A 22,712-nucleotide genomic window follows, 5' to 3' on the forward strand; every position below is an offset into this window, starting at 1 on the left:
GGAATGTTGTATTTAACTATAAGTATAAAATACCATTTTTGACTTTTATTATACCTTACTGTATTTTGCTGCTTTGTAGGGTCTTAATTAATATTCTGAAGGGTCCTGGTGAGCCCATGTATTCTGAAGGGTCTTGGTGAGCCCATGTATTCTGAAGGGTCTTGGTGAGCCCATGTATTCTGAAGGGTCTTGGTGAGCCCATGTATTCTGAAGGGTCTTGGTGAGCCCATGTATTCTGAAGGGTCTTGGTGAGCCCATGTATTCTGAAGGGTCTTGGTGAGCCCATGTATTCTGAAGGGTCTTGGTGAGCCCATGTATTCTGAAGGGTCTTGGTGAGCCCATGTATTCTGAAGGGTCTTGGTGATCCCATATATTCTGAAGGGTCCTGGTGATCCCATGTACTCTGAAGGGTCTTGGTGAGCCCTTGTATTCTGAAGGGTCTTGGTGATCCCATATATTCTGAAGGGTCCTGGTGATCCCATGTACTCTGAAGGGTCCTGGTGAGCCCATTTATTCTGAAGGGTCTTGGTGATCCCATGTATTCTGAAGGGTCCTGGTGATCCCATGTACTCAGAAGGGTCCTGGTGAGCCCATGTATTCTGAAGGGTCTTGGTGAGGCCATGTACTCTGAAAGGTCCTGGTGGTGAGCCCATGTACTCTGAAGGGTCCTGGTGATCCCATGTATTTTGAATGGTCTTGGTGGGCCCATGTATTCTGAAGGGTTCTGGTGAGCCCATGTATTCTGAAGGGTCTTGGTGAACCCATGTACTCTGAAGGGTCTTGGTGAGTCCATGTATTCTGAAGGGTCTTGGTGATCCCATGCATTCTGAAGGGTCCTGGTGAGGCCATGTACTCTGAAGGGTCTTGGTGAGCCCATGTACTCTGAAGGGTCTTGGTGATCCAATGTACTCTGAAAGGTCTTGATGATCCCATGTATTCTGAAGGGTCTTGGTGAGGCCATGTACTCTGAAAGGTCCTGGTGAGCCCATGTACTCTGAAGGGTCTTGGTGGGCCCATGTATTCTGAAGGGTCCTGGTAATTCCATGTATTTTGAAGGGTCCTGGTAATTCCATGTATTTTGAATGGTGCTGGTGATCCCATGTGCCCTGAAAGGTCCAGGTGATCCCATGTATTCTGAAAGGTCCTGGTGATCCCATGTATTCTGAAGGGTCCTGGTGAGCCCATGTGCTATATAAGGTCCTGGTGATCCCATGTATTCTGAAGGATTCTAGTGAGCCCATATATCTTGGTGATCCCATGTGCTCTAAAAGGTCCTGGTGAGCCCATGTATTTTGAATGGTCTCGGTGAGCCCATGTATTTTGAATGGTCCTGGTGATCCCATGTACTCTGAAAGGTCCTTTTGAGCCCATGTATTTTAAAGGGTCCTGGTGATCCCATGTGCCCTGAAAGGTCCTGGTGATCCCATGTATTCTGAAGGGTCCTGGTGATCCCATGTGCTCTGAAGGATCTTGGTGAGCCCATGTACTCTGAAGGGTCTTAGTGAGCCCATGTACTCTGAAGGGTCCTGGTGAGCAAATGTATTTTGAATGGTCCTGGTGATCCCATGTATTCTGAAAGGTCCTGGTGATCCCATGTGCCCTGAAAGGTACTGGTGATCCCATGTTCTCCGAAAGGTCCTGGTGATCCCATGTATTCTGAAGGGTCCTGGTGATCCCATGTATTCTGAAGGGTCCTGGTGAGCCCATGTACTTTGAAGGGTCTTGGTGATCGCATGTGCCCTGAAAGGTCCTGGTGATCTCATGTGCTCTGAAAGGTCCTGGTGAGCCCATGTACTCTGAGGGTCTTGGTGATTCCATGTGCTCTGAAGGGTTATGGTGAGCCCATGTATTTTGAAGGGTACTGGTGATCCCATGTGTCCTGAAAGGTCTTGGTGATCCCATGTGTCCTGAAAGGTCTTGGTGATCCCATGTGCTCTGAAAGATCCTGGTGATCCCATGTATTCTGAAGGGTCCTGGTGATCCCATGTATTTTGAAGGGTCCTGGTGATCCCTTGTATTTTGAAGGGTCCTGGTGATCCCTTGTATTCTGAAAGGTCCTGGTGATCCCATGTGCCCTGAAAGGTCCTGGTGATCCCATGTGCTCTGAAGGGTTATGGTGAGCCCATGTATTTTGAAGGGTACTGGTGATCACATGTGTCCTGAAAGGTCCTGGTGATCTCATGTGCCCTGAAAGGTCCTGGTGATTCCATGTGCTCTGAAAGGTCCTGGTGATTCCATGTACCCTGAAAGGTCCTGGTGATCCCATGTTCTCCAAAAGGTCCTGGTGATCCCATGTATTCTGAAGGGTCCTGGTGATCCCATGTATTCTGAAGGGTCCTGGTGAGCCCATGTACTTTGAAGGGTCTTGGTGATCCCATGTGCCCTGAAAGGTCCTGGTGATCCCATGTGCTCTGAAAGGTCCTGGTGAGCCCATGTACTCTGAGGGTCTTGGTGATTCCATGTGCTCTGAAGGGTTATGGTGAGCCCATGTATTTTGAAGGGTACTGGTGATCCCATGTGTCCTGAAAGGTCTTGGTGATCCCATGTGTCCTGAAAGGTCTTGGTGATCCCATGTGCTCTGAAAGATCCTAGTGATCCCATGTATTCTGAAGGGTCCTGGTGATCCCATGTATTTTGAAGGGTCCTGGTGATCCCATGTATTCTGAAAGGTCCTGGTGATCCCATGTGCCCTGAAAGGTCCTGGTGATCCCATGTGCTCTGAAGGGTTATGGTGAGCCCATGTATTTTGAAGGGTACTGGTGATCACATGTGTCCTGAAAGGTCTTGGTGATCCCATGTGCTCTGAAAGATCCTGGTGATCCCATGTATTCTGAAGGGTTCTGGTGATCCCATGTATTTTGAAGGGTCCTGGTGATCCCATGTATTCTGAAAGGTCCTGGTGATCCCATGTGCCCTGAAAGGTCCTGGTGATCCCATGTGCTCTGAAAGTTCCTGGTGATCCCATGTATTCTGAAGGTTCCTGGTGAGCCCATGTATTCTGAGAGGTCCTGGTGATCCCACGTATTCTGAAAGGTCCTGGTGATCCCATGTGCCCTGAAAGGTCCTGGTGATCCCATGTGCTCTGATAGGTCCTGGTGATCCCATGTATACTGAAGGGTCCTGGTGAGCCCATGTATTCTGAAAGGTCCTGGTGATCCCATGTGCCCTGAAAGGTCCTGGTGATCCCTATTACTCTGAAAGGTCCTGGTGATCCTATGTATTCTGAAGGGTACTGGTGAGCCCATGTATTCTGAAAGGTCCCGGTGATCCCATGTGCTTCGAAAGGTCCTGGTGATCCCATGTATTCTGAAGGGTCCTGGTGATCCCATGTATTCTGAAGGGTCCTGGTGATCCCATGTATTCTGAAGGGTCCTGGTGAGCCCATGTATTCTGAAAGATCCTGGTGATCCCATGTATTCTGAAGGGTCCTGGTGAGCCCATTTTCTCTGAATGGTCCCGGTGATCTTATGTATTCTGAAGGGTCTTGGTGAGTCCATGTAATCTGGAGGGTTCTAGTGAGCCCATGTGCCCTGAAAGGTCCTGGTGATCCCATGTGCTCTGAAAAGTCCTGGTGATCCCATGTATTCTAAAGGGTCCTGGTTAGACCCATGTATTCGGAAAGGTCCTGGTGACCCCATGTGCCCTGAATGGTCCTGGTGATCCCATGTGCTCTGAAAGGTCCTGGTGATCCCATGTATTCTGAAGGGTCCTGGTGAGCCCATGTATTCTGAAAGGTCCTGGTGATCCCATGTGCCCTGAAAGGTCCTGGTGATCCTTATTGCTCTGAAAGGTCCTGGTGATCCTATGTATTCTGAAGGGTGCTGGTGAGCCCATGTATTCTGAAAGGTCCTGGTGACCCTATGTGCTCCGAAAGGTCCTGGTGAGCCCATGTATTCTGAAGGGTCCTGGTGATCCCATGTATTCTGAAGGGTCCTGGTGATCCCATGTATTCTGAAGGGTCCTGGTGAGCCCATGTATTCTGAAAGATCCTGGTGATCCCATGTATTCTGAAGGGTCCTGGTGAGCCCATTTTCTCTGAATGGTCCCGGTGATCTTATGTATTCTGAAGGGTCTTGGTGAGTCCATGTAATTTGGAGGGTTCTAGTGAGCCCATGTGCCCTAAAAGGTCCTGGTGATCCCATGTGCTCTGAAAGGTCCTGGTGATCCCATGTATTCTAAAGGGTCCTGGTTAGACCCATGTATTCTGAAAGGTCCTGGTGATCCCATGTATTCTGAAGGGTCCTGGAGATCCCATGTATTCTGAAGGGTCCTGGTGAGCCCATTTTCTCTGAATGGTCCCGGTGATCTTATGTATTCTGAAAGGTCTTGGTGAGTCCATGTAATCTGGAGGGTTCTAGTGAGCCCTAGTGCCCTGAAAGGTCCTGGTGATGCCATGTGCTCTGAAAGGTCCTGGTGATCCCATGTATTCTGAAGGGTCCTGGTTAGACCCATGTATTCTAAAAGGTCCTGGTGACCCCATGTGCCCTGAATGGTCCTGGTGATCCCATGTGCTCTGAAAGGTCCTGGTGATCCCATGTGCCCTGAAAGGTCCTGGTGATCCCATGTGCTCTGAAAGGTCCTGGTGATCCCGTGTATTCTGAAGGGTCCTGGTGAGCTCATGTAATCTGGAGGGTTCTAGTGAGCCCATGTGCCCTGAAAGGTCCTGGTGATCCCATGTGCTCTGAAAGGTCCTGGTGATCCCATGTGCTCTGAAAGGTCCTGGTGATCCCATGTGCTCTGAAAGGTCCTGGTGATCCCATGTATTCTAAAGGGTCCTGGTTAGACCCATGTATTCTGAACGGTCCTGGTGACCCCATGTATTCTGAAAGATCCTGGTGATCCCATGTATTCTGAAGGGTCCTGGTGAGCCCATTTTCTCTGAATGGTCCCGGTGATCTTATGTATTCTGAGGGGTCTTGGTGAGTCCATGTAATCTGGAGGGTTCTAGTGAGCCCATGTGCCCTGAAAGGTCCTGGTGATCCCATGTGCTCTGAAAGGTCCTGGTGATCCCATGTATTCTGAAGGGTCCTGGTTCGACCCATGTATTCTGAAAGGTCCTGGTGACCCCATGTGCCCTGAATGGTCCTGGTGATCCCATGTGCTCTGAAAGGTCCTGGTGATCCTATGTGCCCTGAAAGGTCCTGGCGATCCCATGTGCTCTGAAAGGTCCTGGTGATCCCATGTATTCTGAAGGGTCCTGGTGAGCCCATGTATTCTGAAAGGTCCTGGTGATCCTATTGCTCTGAATGGTCCTGGTGATCCCATGTATTCTGAAGGGTCCTGGAGATCCCATGTATTCTGAAGGGTCCTGGTGAGCCCATGTATTCTGAAAGATCCTGGTGATCCCATGTATTCTGAAGGGTCCTGGTGAGCCCATTTTCTCTGAATGGTCTCGGTGATCTTATGTATTCTGAAGGGTCTTGGTGAGTCCATGTAATCTGGAGGGTTCTAGTGAGCCCATGTGCCCTGAAAGGTCCTGGTGATCCCATGTGCTCTGAAAGGTCCTGGTGATCCCATGTATTCTAAAGGGTCCTGGTGACCCCATGTGCCCTGAATGGTCCTGGTGATCCCATGTGCTCTGAAAGGTCCTGGTGAGCCCATGTACTCTGAAGGGTCTTGGTGATCCCTTGTGCCCTGAAAGGTCCTGGTGATCACATGTGTTCTGAAAGGTCCTGGTGAGCCCATGTACTCTGAAGGGTCTTCGTGATCCCATGTGCTCTGAAAGGTCCTGGTGAGCCCATGTATTTTGAAGGATCCTGGTGATCCCATGTGTCCTGAAAGGTCCTGGTGATCCCATGTGCTCTGAAAGATCCTGGTGATCCCATATTTTCTGAAGGGTCCTGGTGATCCCATGTATTCTGAAGGGTCCTGGTGAGCCCATTTTCTCAGAAAGGTCTCGGTGATCTTATGTATTCTGAAGGGTCTTGGCGAGTCCATGTAATCTGGAGGGTTCTAGTGAGCCCATGTGCCCTGAAAGGTCCTGGTGATCCCATGTGCTCTGAAAGGTCCTGGTGATCCCATGTATTCTAAAGGGTCCTGGTGACCCCATGTGCCCTGAATGGTCCTGGTGAGCCCATGTACTCTGAAGGGTCTTGGTGATCCCATGTGCCCTGAAAGGTCCTGGTGATCACATGTGTTCTGAAAGGTCCTGGTGAGCCCATGTACTCTGAAGGGTCTTCGTGGTCCCATGTACTCTGAAAGGTCCTGGTGAGCCCATGTATTTTGAAGGATCCTGGTGATCCCACGTGTCCTGAAAGGTCCTGGTGATCCCATGTGCTCTGAAAGATCCTGGTGATCCCATGTTTTCTGAAGGGTCCTGGTGATCCCATGTATTCTGAAGGGTCCTGGTAAGCCCATTTTCTCAGAAAGGTCTCGGTGATCACTGGGCAAAATCGTTGGTATACGGCGGGTACATTAGCGTATTCGCACGCGTATATTCCCGATATTCGAAGATATACGTTGGTCGGCGCATACGTACATTCAACGTATGTACGGGGAATACGCAACGTATATTCACACATTCGGAACATACTGATACGTAAATATACACAACAGTATATTTACGCAGACCGGAAGTATACAGTGCGCACATTAACGTACACCTAATGCAGAACAATGCTGTATAACGTATTCCTATGTATACGTAGTATATACAGACACGTGATAAACCAATGCACAGAGTTAATACTGACGCAGATCGACGTATACGTAGCGTATACTGTCACGCAATAAACCAGTGCACGCAATTAACATCGGCGTAGATCTACGTATATTTTGCGTATACTCGGCATATTTAAAGCGCATGCTATTGGCTGATTTTTCAGGAACATTTGCATACAGGTCACATATTTTAGGCCATGCTTTATTTACGGTTAATCATTCATGTAGTAATTTGGTTTCTGGGCGCCGCACGTGCTTGTAATTTTTCTAGGTACTAGTATTTTGTTTATAAATAAAGTATCGATAGTATTACTCGTGTTTGTTACCGCAACACATTTATTTATAAACACAATACAACAACCTAGCAATATCACGAGCTCCTGTTACAGTCATATACATGTAAAGATAATAAAGAAATGGATATTGCCACACCCATGGCCATCCCAGTGATCAGACGTTTTTTTTTTTATGAACACAGGACCAGCAACGAGGCATTAACCCTTTCTTTATCTGTAAGTTACAAGTGACTGTTCTCCCGTGACTTGCATCAGACTAGATCGCATACCACAGGAAATTAAACGTGGGAGGTGATTCACAATGAAATATTACAAGTAGGATCAGGGCAACGTGAACAGTTCATAATCGGAAATAACGTTTACAGTAGATCTACGGTCAACGATAACACATTGCAACTAATGCAATTTCGTGTTAATTAATATTGAGGAGTTGTTTTTGGGTAGTTGCAAAGGTGGGAATAAAAGACGTACATTTGTTATTCAAGTGATGTAGTATTTATTTGTAATAACAATACACACACTTACAAGTACACAAATCTTCCTCGACATACATAAATAAATCATATGGGGTTTTAATTCCAATTTAATTGAAGGTGAAAAATAAGTTCATTTCAAGTGGTTTAAATTTAGTGGACTTCTTTAACAGAAATAACGAAATTCAACAATTAATGCATTTAATGTCAAGTAATTTATAAATTCAATGAAACAAAGAAATAAAATTCCAGTTATAAGCTAAAAATATTGAAAGGGTTCATTTGGGTAGGAATCAGAAAAAAAATCACGCTGGTCATCAAAACTTAGGGCAATCACGTACATGGTGGTCCTACTTATTTCTGGAGCATGCGGATCGGTTGCCTCCTTGCCACTCGGTTGTCTTAATCCAAAATCAAGTCGTTCAGTGCCATGACCTGAATGTCGGAGACCTCACAATGAACATTCCTTTCCGATCTTCTTCGCCGTCTTCCTCATTTGACATCATAATGTCCACAACTTTCGTCACCATCTCCCACATCTCTTGTTCTTCCCAGGGTTCTTCCTCTTTAACTTCTTTTCCCGACATTCCGTCAGCTGCAATGATAGAAATGTTATTTACAACTAACACTATATTTATTATTACTGCTATTTTAACAAGCTTGAATAAAACGAATTCAAAATTATAAAAACTATAAATTAACACTTACTCATCTCCTCCTTGTTTCTTTATTTGTTTTTTCCATGCTGTATAAAAACACTCTCGTCTCTCTCTGTCATTTTCTGGTAACAGTATCTAAAATAGCATATGTAACAGTTTAATTGAGATTTGTCAAGCAAATTTGAATAGGAAAAGGTGTTGTATTATAATGTTTGGTGACCTGGACAGTTTTTACTCAATATATTACCGACTCAACAGTGGGCAATGAGATTCAAACCTACCTCCCGCTCGAAATCAAAACGTGCTAATCATTGTAGTAATAACTTATGTATTTTATATTTAAAATTATAGGGGTGAAACTTTTGTTAAGAAAACGCAAGCCAATCACCAAGAATAAAAAATGCACGCGAGCTGTAGCTGGAACAAACGTTGACACATTCAAGAAAAAAAAATATATATATAAATAAGACAGCGTGAAAAAAAAATAATTGCAATGGTCATATCCCGTGATTTCAAGTGTTTGTCTCAAATATTATGCCCCATAAAACTGTTGTTAAAATGCATGATATATTGAAGATAATATTTGGTAATCGTAGTCCTAAATAACTATTAAAAATAGCTATTTATTTTAGCTATTTTTAATAGTTATTTAGGACTACGATTACCAAATATTATCTTCAATATATCATACTTATCAGTCCGAGCAGCGTTTATTTATTTATTGTTAAAATGCAAGTTGGTATGGAGTATTACTGGTAGTGCTAATGACTACATCCACGCACACTTGCTTACAGGAAGTCAGTAGAAGACAAAAGATTTTTTCGTTAGTGTGGGGAAACGTTGGTCAGCGTGGGGGGAAAACGGAGGTGTTAATCCGAAAATTCATTGTCTGTTCTTGTTTGTGATTGGTTCAGGCACCGTCCCTTGAGGGACGGTGTTGAGGGACGGTGGTTCAGGCAACGTTTCCAGGATCGCGTCGTAGCTCCTTCGTTGGTAGTGGGAGCGTGTAAATGGCGAGAGCCGGGTTACCACGAAAGTTGGGTTACCGCTATCGCCATTTATTTTTACACTACCATATTTTATTTAATAAAAAAATAAAACAAGAGACTGTATGCAAGTCTAACGCCCACTTTACACTAGCCTGTATCGGTTAATTGCTGAAAAGCCTGAGCCCTTTGTCAATTTGAGTAGAGCTCTTTGAAAACAATGAAGGATCAGACAAAAGCATGGAACAACGGACATCATATGGTATAACCAGGCCAACATGAATTACTAGTAATTTGGGTGAAGAGGTCAATTAATTAGATCGGACATCAATTTTCGACTTTCGCATACTTTCTGACACATAAAATAAAATTGCGTATATAGAGATTTACAGGCTGTAATCAAAATCGATCCACTGAATACAAGTTATAATAGTTACAATGAAATGGTATGAACTAAGTGTGAAAAATTGAACAGTGACTTTTCTATGCATGTTTGAAATAACACAGCTTGACTGTGGCTGCCGTTGCTCGAGCAACCGAAACTTTGCTGCGTTCCCGCGCTTTGTTTAGCCTCGTTCACTTGTCAGCGTGCTATGTACACGTGAAAGACGTCTTCTTCCGAATTTTACTACAGGTTATACTAATAGGTACTGTAGTTTTGTTGTTTAGACTTGTTCCTGATTCTTTTAGTGCTCCCACTCGTTTATTTATCTCACGGCAGTTTTTGGTGTTGTGCGCGCTCTGTACGAGGATTGGGGCAGACGCCATTTTTCGCTTTCACTGGAAGTGAAACGCTCGTTTCACTGCATCTAGTTTTCGTCTTTTTCGCTGCCCAAGTATCGTTTATGCTGCCAACGAGGTAGGTAACGTTTGAGGAGTTACTAGAGAATTACTTAAGAAGACTTTTGTTATGTTTAGGCTTAATTTGGTAGCCTTATCGATTTAGTTGATTTACGTTGGCGTAGTTTACATGCCGAGTCGCCGTCAGTTGTGTAGTTGAGTTGACACTCGTGTAGTTGAGTTTACACTCATCTAAGATTCTCAGTCGTTTTCTATACGATTATGCAAGTCACATTCCATGTACAGTTTGTAATCTATTCGTATGAGCTCAGATTCATGTATAACTTTACCATATTTTGTGTGTACATGTACGATAGATTCGTCTAGTCTCGCCACTAGGTGGCGCACTATGCTGTATACCATTGCCTATCTATTTGCATAGTAGCACTGGTACTTATTACAATACGAATACGCAAGTTCGTGTTATTATTTTCTGAACGTATACTCTTGTATTTCACAGTTTTGACGGTGTTACAATCTTCTCAATATTGTTCGTCATAAATAAAGTGAAGGTTACATCAGTATTTTGCGTTGGTTACTGGGGCAGCTACAGTCAAAACTCGACAGTCAACAATTTCTGGTCGAAACTATAGTCATTGCTGTGAGGTCAAAGAAAGGAATTGCCTGCACTATCCACTGCATCGTATCGTATACTAAGCTGAACGTCCAGATGTCACTCGGATAGGTTTCGCTACTATCAAGACAATCAGTGGAGGCTCGAAAGCACTGTATACAGCAGATGGAGGATACAGCTATTCTTCAGAATACCGTTGACAACAGAAGACTGTTACATATAGACACAAGATTGCAAGATCCAGTACATTTGAACATTGTATGAAACATGCATGTTGTATATAACATTTGACATTTGTGTACACAAGCAGACAGTGAATGTCATTGATTTAATTATCAAACTTGAACTGTGTTGAACTGTGTTGGACATTGAGTTACTTGCTTGAATTCAGTATAGCTCTCAGGTGTCGCGGCCAATGAGAATTGTGATATAGAATAAGACTCAATCTGCATACTGAGGATACTCTGCATTTATAATTCAAATATTTGTTGAACTTGGTGTAATTTTAGTGTCATATTTAGGATCTGTGCTATTAGCAAGCTCGACATCTGTACTTGGCTTACTCTTGCGCTCTGTGCTTTTCCATTGTAGTCGCGATTGTTTGTTTACCACACTCCCAGCCAAATAGTGAGCGTATCTGCCTTTTGAAATAGATTGTGAATTAGTGTTTAGTCAATTTTGATTCAATTTAACCATACAGTTTAATAGTCTCTTTTCAGATATGGCTGATGAGGCCATCACCCCAACAGACATTAGTCCACATGACAATGAAGTACCACCAGAGGCACAGATGGGATTGAGTGGAATTCCCGTTGAAAGTCAAACTGAGGAAGAGACAAGTCAACTGCGGAGGTCAGAAAGAACACTGAAACTTACAGAAAAAGCAATACAGTATAGAAGGGAAGTACTAACAGGTAAATTCTGGGAAAATCATTTTGATCTAATAACCATTATAGATAATGCACAGAAACTTGTAACTGAGCCAACCATAGACGAAGAGAAATTGACAGCAGTCAAATTGGATATTGAAAACTGCTTAAAAGTATTGCAAGATGTGGTTGAAGAGCATCTTTGTGTCCTGCCCGGCGAAGAGAGTACAGTGTTAGGAAAGGGTCTCGACAAGATTTCTGAAAGCTCCAGACAGGCCATCAATCAACTTGATAAAGCTCAAATAGTATTTAACAACAACAAAGACCTCATGTCAAGGTTGCATATCAAGCATGAGGGATCAAAAGCATCTTCAGTCTCCAGATATTCCAAAGCTTCAAGCAGTTCAAACCGACGTCGAGAAGCCGCAGCAGAGGCAGCTGCCTTGAAAACTAAGTTGGAAGCCCAAGTACTCCTTAACAAGAAACAAGAAATGATAGAACAAATTGAGTTTGAAGAAAACCAAAGAAGTTTGGAAGAAAAACGAAGGAGTTTACAAACTGAAAGGAAAATGTCTAATTTGAGACGGGAATTAGAAGAACAGAAACTAGCTGCCGAGTTGAAGGCAGAAGAAGCAAGACTGAAAGTGTATAGCGATGAAGAAGATGACTCTGATTCAATTCGCAGCACATCTCAACTGTCAAAGAAGGTGCCTGATCTTAAGCACTTGTTCACAAGTCCAACTGTAAATAAGGAAATGGTACCTCCTGAGAAATGTGCTCCTCCAACGCCATACACCAAGAACATGAACACAGACACTCAAGCTCATCTACCATCTTCAGAGTTGACAGCAGAAATATTTGCCCGGACAATTGCTATGAGCCGTCTACCTACTCCTGAACCACAAGTCTTTACTGGAGACCCACTTCAATACCCAGATTGGATATCGTCATTCACCACCTTGATCGGAAGTAGAGGCATTCCACAGGGTGAGAAAATTCATTATCTGAAACGTTATTTAGGAGGCCAGGCAAGGGAGGCAGTGAGTGGATTCTTTCTTCTACGGGGCCAAAATGCCTTTGAGGAAGCAAAATGTGTTCTTGAAAAGAGATCCCTTCGTCATTGCGGAAGCCTTCAGATCAAAGCTTGATTTGTGGCAAAAGATTCAAACCAGGGACAAAACAGGTTTACGAAGATATGCAGACTTTCTACAACAGTGTGTTGTGGCTGCTACTGAAATCTGAGAACTCCATATACTTGATGACATGAGAGAGAACAGGTGAGAGGATTTAACTCTACTTCAGGGATTCCTCTTCCAACAACATATTCCAGAGATCATATCCCACTGGACAGGTCCCACATCCCAACACCTGAAACTGCTCGTGAATGGTCTCACCTTTGTAGGATTGCAGTTCTGCTGACTCCTAAGCAGGACTGCCCAGTTGGTTTGTTAATTGGATACAATTGCCCAAGTGCTTTAGCACCCCAGAATTGCGTCTTAGGTAGTGGCAACCAACCACATGGTGTAGAAACTAAACTCGGTTGGAGCATTGTTGGTGGATCTCAGACTCAACTTTCAGAGGAATTTGATGCATTTGGTCACACCCACACGGTTGTTAGCAGAACCATACATGCCCCCATCAAGCCTGACGAGCAATCAAACATGATGTATGTATATAAGACTCCAATCAAAGAAGTCACCATTGCTGATTTGCTGAGTATCGTAGAAAGAGACTTCAGAGATGAAGATTATAAGACTATGTCTCAAGAAGACATGAAGTTTATAGAAATCGTATCAAATGGTATTCGGCAGAGAGAAGATGGGTATTATGAGATGCCGCTACCATTTAGGAATGGAAAACCTCCACAGTTACCAAATAATCGTCAAGCAGCCATGCATCGTGCCATAGACTTGTTGAAACAATTCCAGAGAAAACCAGAATATCAAAATCATTACACCACTTTCATGAGAGAGATACTAAAGAGAAGTGATGCAGTAATGGTCCCACATGATGAGCTACTGACATCAACACCATGGTATATACCTCATCATGGAGTATACCATCCCAGAAAACCAAATAAAGTAAGAGTTGTCTTTGATTGCAGCGCTCGTTACCAGGGTTCAAGCTTGAATGACCACCTTTTGTCAGGTCCAGACTTGATCAACCCCTTAATTGGAGTACTCTGCAGGTTCCGTGAACACCCAATTGCCTTAACATGTGATGTGGAGAAAATGTTCCATCAGTTTCGTGTGAAGCCCGAACACCAAGACTTTCTCAGGTTTTTGTGGTGGGAAGACGAAGACTTCACACAACCCCCAGTTGACTTTAGGATGAAAGTCCATTTGTTTGGAGCTGTTTCATCGCCAGCATGTGCGAACTTCGGCTTAAAATAACTTGCCAAGGACTACAAGCACCTTGGAGAGAACGCTTCAGAATTCCTGAAAAACAACTTCTATGTTGATGATGGGTTGAAGTCGGAACAAAGTGTAGAAGCTATGAAGGATCTCATTCACAATGCTGTTGAGATCTGTGAAAAGGGTAACTTGCGGCTACACAAAATTAGTTGTAATAATTCTGAGGTAATGTTAAGTCTTCCAGAGTCCGAAAGAGCGACTATAACACAGACTGACCTTGAACCCAGTCAGAAGAGTTTTTCGCCAGAGAAGGTTTTAGGTATACAGTGGTGCACCAAATCAGATACCTTTTGTTTTAAGTTGACATTAAAGGATCACCCCTTGACTCGTCGTGGGATTCCAGCAACAGTTGCCTCAATTTACGACCCCTTAGGTCTTATTTCGCCTTTAGTCTTAGTTGGGAAGATGATACTTCAAAGAATGTGCCAGGACAGATCAGATTGGGATGACCCATTGCCAGATGATCTTCGTCCAGATTGGGAATGCTGGAAAGCCGAGCTGTTGAAACTGAGTGAGATCAAAATTCCGCGATGCTTCATTCCAGATGGTTTGGGTCAAGCAGTCTCAGTACAACTTCACCACTTTTCTGACGCATCGTTTTCTGGTTATGGACAATGTTCATATGTGCGTCTGAAGACCACAGATGAAAAGGTACACTGTGCCTTAGTCATGGCGAAGGCCAGAGTTGCCCTATTGAAGCCTGTAACTATACCTAGACTGGAACTACAAGCTGCAACAATTTCAGCAAAGGTTTCTAAGGTTCTCGAGACAGAAATGGGCTATAAAGACATGTCACATCATTTTTGGACGGATTCCAAGGTAGTCTTGGGATATATAAAGAATGATACAAAGAGACTCAAGATGTTTGTCGCGAACAGGGTTCAACGAATTAGAGAAGTTTCCCAGCCAGCACAGTGGAAATATGTTCCAACCACTAATAACCCTGCAGATCATGCCACACGTGGTCTAACAGCTGATGAAATCGCCAAATCCAACTGGCTTACAGGCCCTAAGTTTTTGTGGGAAACGGAGGCTTCACCTCAGACTGCAGACATTGACTTGGAAATCCCACCAGATGATGGAGAGGTCAAACCAACAGTTGTACATATTGTACAGAGAATGAAGTTCACTAGCTTCACAGAGAGGATGAGCAGATTTTCTAGCTATTCAAAGGCAGTGACAGCAGTGGCAGTCATTGTTGAATGTTCACTTAAGAAACGGGGAAAGCTATTCTCCAAAATACAGGTTAGAAACTTAGCAGAGACAAACCTTATCAGAGTTATACAGCAAGAAGCATTCAAAGACAGTATACAGAATCTCCAGAAGAGATACACTTCTAGTCGTAGAGTAGATCCTCTAAAGAACCTGGACCCCTTTCTGGAGAATGGTTTGCTACGGTTGGGAGGCAGATTGAAAAGGTCAGCCTTCTTATATGGAGTGAAGCATCCAATTTTGTTGCCAAAGAGAAACCATTTCTCAACATTGGTTGCAAGTCATTATCATGACCACATAGGTCATCAAGGTCGAGGCATGATTATCAACGAGATTCGGAATCATAGATACTGGATTGTTGGGTGTCGTTCGACAGTGTCGTCCCTGATCCAAAACTGTGTTACATGCAAAAAACTGAGAGGAATAAGAGTGACACAAAAAATGGCAAACCTCCCAGAAGACAGGACAGAACCCTCTCCACCATTTACCCACTGTGGACTGGACTGTTTTGGACCGTTTATGATCAAAGAAGGACGAAAGGAGCTGAAGAGGTATGGGTTAATCTTCACGTGTCTCGCATCAAGAGCTTTTCATATTGAGGTCTTAGATGATATGTCTACGGATTCGTTCATCAATGCATTGAGATGCCTTATTGCCATTCGAGGAAAGGTCCTCATGATTCGCTGTGACCAAGGAACCAACTTTGTTGGTGCGAGTCATGAATTGAAGGAGAATCTTAACAAGTTAAACATTGATAGTATCGCAAGAAAACTTCTCCCCCAAAATTGTGAGTTCTTATTTAACACTCCTTCATCAAGCCACATGGGCGGAGTATGGGAGAGGCAGATCCGGACTATCAGAAGTGTCTTAGATGGAATCCTGATCCAGAATGGAACCCAGCTGAACACATCAGCTTTGCGTACATTCCTGTATGAGACAATGGCCATAATCAACAGCAGACCACTGACGGTGGATGATTTGGAAGACCCTAATGGACTCCTTCCTCTATCGCCAAACAATATTCACACAATGAAGTCTGGAATTGTCACCCCTCCACCTCCTGGAGATTTTGTGAGGGAAGATGTATATGCGAGAAAGAGGTGGCGCAGAGTCCAATATCTGGCTAATCTGTTCTGGACAAGGTGGGAAAAAGAATATTTGTACAATCTTCAGTCAAGGAAAACCTGGCAAGGTACCAAAGAAAATACCAGAGTTGGTGATATAGTTATGCTAAAGGACGAGAACATCTTTCACTCTGATTGGAGGTTAGCTAAAGTGGTAGAGACCTATCCCTCTAGTGATGGTCTTGTGAGAAAGGTAAAGCTACTAATGGCCACTCCGAACTTAGATAAAACAGGTAAGCCAATTTACAATAGAACATTTTTAGACCGTCCAATTCATAAGCTGATTCTTCTCATTTCCTGTCATGAAGGATTGAAATGATGTTACTTCTTCTACTGAGTAGGCACAGTAGTTGACCATGATCGTTCACATGTTTTACATTGATAAGGCGATATTTGTTTATTCCGAATACCTCCTCTTTTTAGAAATCATCTTGGATGATTTGGGTGGGAGTGTGGCTGCCGTTGCCCGAGCAACCGAAACTTTGCTGCGTTCCCGCGCTTTGTTTAGCCTCGTTCACTTGTCGGCGTGCTATGTACACGTGAAAGACGTCTTCTTCCGAATTTTACTACAGGTTATACTAATAGGTACTGTAGTTTTGTTGTTTAGACTTGTTCCTGATTCTTTTAGTGCTCCCACTCGTTTATTTATCTCACGGCAGTTTTTGGTGTTGTGCGCGCTCTGTACGAGGATTGGGGCAGACGCCATTTTTCGCTTTCACTGGAAGTGAAACGCTCGTTTCACTGCATCTAGTTTTCGTCTTTTTCGCTGCCCAAGTATCGTTTATGCTGCCAACGAGGTAGGTAATGTTTGAGGAGTTACTAGAGAATTACTTAAGAAGACTTTTGTTATGTTTAGGCTTAATTTGGTAGCCTTATCGATTTAGTTGATTTACGTTGGCGTAGTTTACATGCCGAGTCGCCGTCAGTTGTGTAGTTGAGTTGACACTCGTGTAGTTGAGTTTACACTCATCTAAGATTCTCAGTCGTTTTCTATACGATTATGCAAGTCACATTCCATGTACAGTTTGTAATCTATTCGTATGAGCTCAGATTCATGTATAACGGTGTTACAATCTTCTCAATATTGTTCGTCATAAATAAAGTGAAGGTTACATCAGTATTTTGCGTTGATTACTGGGGCAGCTACATTGACATGCTACTTCGTCTGAAAGTTAAACACAACTTACACAAATACTGCAGGGTCAATCCGGAGACGCTGATTTTCAGAACTTCTTAAAAGGTTGATATCATTCTCTTGTGATGACTTGGTTTCGGTTTTTAAAATAGCACGCCTTTTTCTGTCTGTTTTGATGTAGCCATGACTTCCTTGCGCAAACGATTTACTGTTGTAACTAAAGATCGCATAATGTTGGTGATCCGAGATGCTTGAAGACTGTGGGCGAGATCTATCAAAACTTCCGAATAAAGTTTGACATGGTGAAGATGAGATGGGGATTGAGATCAGCCTGAACGCTGAACGTCAGACAATCGACAACTACGATGGAAATGGGACATCTTGTTCCTGGATTCATACAACAATTACGTAACTGATTTCAAAAGGGCTCATCACTTCAGTCACGTTAGCGTATAGCATTTTGTTAGTAGGGGTGTGCGATTGCGAAATTCGACATTTCACAGTTTCACCATGTTCGATTATTATTTTATTTCCAACAGTAATATAGATATTTGTTATTTTACTATTCTGTACGTACTAAAAACGTAGTGTTTGATTTGTTAGTGACGACGGTTCCAACTCAGCCCGTACTGATAACGTCCAACCAGTGTATTGCGCCCTCATTATTTTGGACAGTGTTCTACGGACGTCTGTTCGCGCAAAGAGTTGTGGGACACTCTACCACAAAGATGAAATGAATATATATACCCGAACGAGAGAAAATGCGATGTTTAGCGTTGTTCACTGTATGTGTTCCTAGTGTATTTGGTGATATCACACTCTACTAGTAGAGTGACTGTGGTGGTATAGATCGTATTCTGAAAATAACGCAGCGTACGATGGTAAATGGAATAGAAATGAAACTCCGTAATCAAACGATCCCTAGAAATGGCAATGACGACAAATTCGACCAATTTTGTTACATGTGTCTCAGTGAGAATTCATTTCACTTTCTTGGTATGGACTTTGTGGCTATTCTTACCAAAATGCCGATCGTCCAACATTCACGTATATGAGACCACAAGCCGGCCCCGAAAAACACGCACACGACCAGAATAGAAAGTATTTTAACACTCGCCAAAATATTCACACCTGTATTGTTCGCATTCATTCAGGCTTGCAAATGATATTGCAATTAATCAACGTATACTCTATTGTGCAATTTCCTGTCTTGTGTTCGAATTCACCAGTGTATAGTGAGACAAATGAAGACGTCACGTTAATATCGATGGTACATTTCAGTCAGGAAATGTTTTTTTTTATTTAGAAATTAGTAACAACCGTTTCTAAATTGTACCTGTACATAGCCATTTCTCAATTACATGTACTCGGCAAAACAGGAGACGTTTTTAGATCGATTCAAGACGCCATGCGAGTCAACAGTTCCGGTAATTATTTATTATAAGTACTGGCGGCCGCGATCCCAAATAAAACCGGACAATTCCACGCGCGCAGTATTCTTCACGTGTGCGTAAATATACAGACTTCGTAAAACAACGTTAATTGTACTACGAGAATGCATGTAAAATACGTACGCATACGCTGCGTGCCACCCAAGGCGGGCATGTGTGAAAGAAACCATAAAAATACGTAGCGCATATGTATGTATATTCCACGATTTTTATACGTAATCATATCTGCGTATACTAAACGTATACCGTGAGTATACACAAAATGTATATCTGCGTATACAATCGTATATCAACGATTTTGCCCAGTGGATCTTATGTATTCTGAAGGGTCTTGGTGATCCCATGTATTCTGAAGGGTCCTGGTGAGCCCATGTGCTCTAAAAGGTCCTGGTGGGCCCATGTATTTTGGATGTTCCCGGTGATCCCATGTACTCTGAAAGGTCCTGGTGATCCCATGTACTCTGTAGGGTCCTGGTGATCCCATGTACTCTGTAGGGTCCTAGTGATCCCATGTACTCTGAAGTGTCCTAGTGAGCTCATGTATTCTGTTGGGTTTAATGGGCAAATATATTCTAGAGGCTTTTGATAAGCACATGTATACTAAAATGTCAGATGTTATCTGTCTTCTAAGATTATATAGTACATAAGAAAGTTCACTTCATATAGACATTTTTGAATAAATATGTGAAAATTCACTCCATGGGCCCCTTTTCATAAAATATAAAAAAAAAATCATTCATATTTGTGAATTATATTAAATATGTACTGATTATTATAGGTCACTTTTTACTCACTCATCTGCTTATGGAGGATCTGAAGAAAACTGCAAGCGATTGTGGAGAAGCGAGAATTGTGGTTACTTCATCTAGCATACACAACCCAGAAACTGGTGGCGTCAAAGGTGAGACACCAGAACAACATTCTGCAGTTAGTGTCAGTGTAAACTTTTCTAATCTTGAAGAGAATCCTGTGTTTTTGTTGAAATTTTATGCACAGAAATTACATACTGTCTTCTATTTTTTGAGTGTTACTGGAATCACTGTATATTGAAGTAGGTTTTGTAAACCTGAGAGGAAAACAATCAATTTTGTATGTGTTATGCTTATAATATGAATTTATGATTTGAAACTCAAATATCCATCTACTAATCTGGAAATGTACACAAAAATAGTTTACTCATATTTGGCTTGTTAGATATCTGCACGTAACATGTCAGACACATGTTGTAAACCTATTGACCAAAAGTTTAACCTTTTCACCACCGGACTTCTCTCACCCAAACCCAATTTTTTAGTCGTCCGAAAACGAGGACTTATGGATCAACCTTTGTGTGTTCGTGTATGCGTTTGTGTGTCTCTGCACTCATACCTGTATCGTAGACATGCCGATCACATTCAAACTTCACACATACATCATATATAATATTATACATATGCACCATATAATATAATACATATAATATTATACGACACCAGTACGTTGACACATGATATGACACGCTCTTATTTCGCTCCTCAATATGAGTAGATAATTGCGTGTTGAAATGCTATTCTAGGTCTTTATTATATGACATATTATATACAAGTTACCAGGGATTGGCTGGAACACCTGTAAATTGCTCAACAATCGCATTTTGCCGCGAATTTTGAATCCCCTTTTTTGTGCAATCGATCGTCTTTGTTGACAAACAACGCATCAAGATGGCGGAGAACACTACAGTGAACAAAGGAATGGACAACGACTTACAACAAACAAGTAAACGAATCACTCGTTCAACCAAGGACAACGATTTTATTTATGACGCTAACATAACTATGGTTGCATCTGACTCGGCCACAAAATCATTACCACAACAGCAACGTAAAGGGAAAGATCTGAAACCTGACGAAGTTGATACTGTTACTCACTGGCGATATGACAAAAGCGACAAACCGGAAGTAAACGATATCTGTTTTAGAACGACTTCAAGTAAGATAAAAATATGGATTGTTGCTGCTAAAGACTGATATAATCAATCGTTTTCAGAGGAAAATAACATTAACATACAGTGGTGTGACGTTTCAGGTGGAATACAGCTAAAATGGGTTGACAAAAAACGCGACGACATTGACAACAGCAAGCAGGTAACCGTGTGTTTCTACTACACGACGGGAGTAATATTTATCCAGGGGAAATTTATTCGTAATTGGGTGGATACAGAATATCCTATTTTGAGATCAAGGACCAACAGTCTGTCTGCGAACTCTGTCGAAATTTGTGGATTGTCAGCGCAACATTCCGATCTTTCCGAAAACGCGAGTGAACAAGTAATCCAAGATGGCGCCGACGTAAACACTAATCCCGGGGAAACGACCCAGTATCAACAGATTGATCAACCATTGTCTTGCACATGCGACTCATTGCCAATAAAATCACCAGAAATAGTTCAACCTCTTGAAAGTATGAATTGCAAAATAACTAACCAAACTGACGTTTTACCACAGTCACCACTAAAAGCCAGTCTCTTGGAGAAAGCTAGAAACATTGTTTTAAACAAGGAAAACAACTTTTTGGAGACAATAGAGGAACTTGAAACTAAATATATTGAAATGTCAAGCAAGTATAATGACATCCAGCAAGAAAAATTGAATACCTTGACGAAACTTAACAACCACAATAAATTGACTGCCACATGGCAAGTTGAAATTAAAGAGCAACTGGAAGGGATAACCTCATCACTGAACAAAACTAACTCTGAAGTTACCAGCATGAAAAGATCCATCAACAAAATACATGATACCCAAAACATAATTATGAACATCTTAAAAGAAATCCAGAGTCCAAAAAACAATTTGAGAGCACCAACTACTACAAGCACCGCTTCGCAAACAGAGAAAATGAAAAATTCAAATCCAGGTAGTTACATGCATGAGTCTGATATAAGTACTGCTTCAAATGTACAGCAACAACAAACACTTGCTCTTAATGCAGAAGCAAAAGAATTCATAGTAAATGTACCAACCAACAATTACTACAGTTCTCTAGAAGATACTCCAAAATCAACCGATATACAACAGAGCTGTTCATCTACCGATGTCACTCCAGACAATGATCAATTGGCATCCAGTAGCACAATTACTCACCCCAGGCACAGAAACAACAACATCCGCAGTAAAAATCAGATCAACAATAGCAAATCTGATCCCAGCTTTCAAAACAAAGGTAGTTACAACACTGTTATTGTGGGAGATTCCACAATGAAGCATATTATACCTGAAAAATTTTCAACAGTACGGAAAACTTGTGTTAAAGTAATGAATGGTAAAGGGATAAATCATGTATCCTCATTCATTAAGCAATCTAAATTTAAAGATCCAAAAAACATAGTGCTACACATTGCCTCTAACGATATTGACAACGGCATCCCCCTACAAGAATGCTGTGACCAGTATGAAGATTTAATTGACGTAACACGTGGCATGTATCCAACAAGCGGAATATTCATATCCAGTGTCATCCCTAGACTGGATAAAGATATCTTTAATGAAGCAGCAGCAAGGTTCAACACATCATTACAACTCTTCAGCAAACAGAAGACTGAGGTATATTATATTCACCATAACTTCCTTGACAACGAAAGTAACATCAAAACATATCTATTTGAAGACAAAGTACACCCCAACCACAGAGGAACCAGATTCATTGCAAGCAATATAAAACGATATGTATACAGAACCATAACTTCGCAACCTGGAGGCAAGCCATCCAACACTCACTCAATGCAAAATCCAGATCTCAGAGTGAAAAACACTCAACGCCAGGTATATAGACAAGACAACAAACACTATAAAAGTAACCAAAGAAACTCGAGAAATAAACATATAGAGAACTTACTCACCAGCATTATGAACATTATCCACAATTGAATCCAGTTGTCTGCATGTTACACTGAAATAGGTAACTTTTACATATTTACATTTGACCTAGAATAGTGTATTTAACACTCTTTATCTGCTCTTACTTACTGTTTTTTTTGTTTT

The 22,712-nt window shown here is 42.3% G+C and overlaps 1 protein-coding gene across 2 annotated transcripts in view; it reads left to right on the forward strand.

The window, feature by feature from the left end:
* Window positions 1-22,712, forward strand: part of LOC144350034 (WW domain-containing oxidoreductase-like) — a 147,370-nt gene that overhangs the window by 29,644 nt on the left and 95,014 nt on the right. For both annotated transcript variants that reach the window (XM_085508170.1, XM_085508171.1), the window contains exon 4: window positions 19,472-19,594. In XM_085508170.1, the coding sequence (XP_085364296.1) occupies window positions 19,472-19,594 (123 nt within the window). The remainder of the gene's footprint in view (window positions 1-19,471; window positions 19,595-22,712) is intronic.

The sequence above is a fragment of the Saccoglossus kowalevskii genome, chromosome 14 (assembly GCF_978046115.1).
Source record: "Saccoglossus kowalevskii chromosome 14, keSacKowa6.1, whole genome shotgun sequence".
Lineage (NCBI taxonomy): Eukaryota > Metazoa > Hemichordata > Enteropneusta > Harrimaniidae > Saccoglossus > Saccoglossus kowalevskii.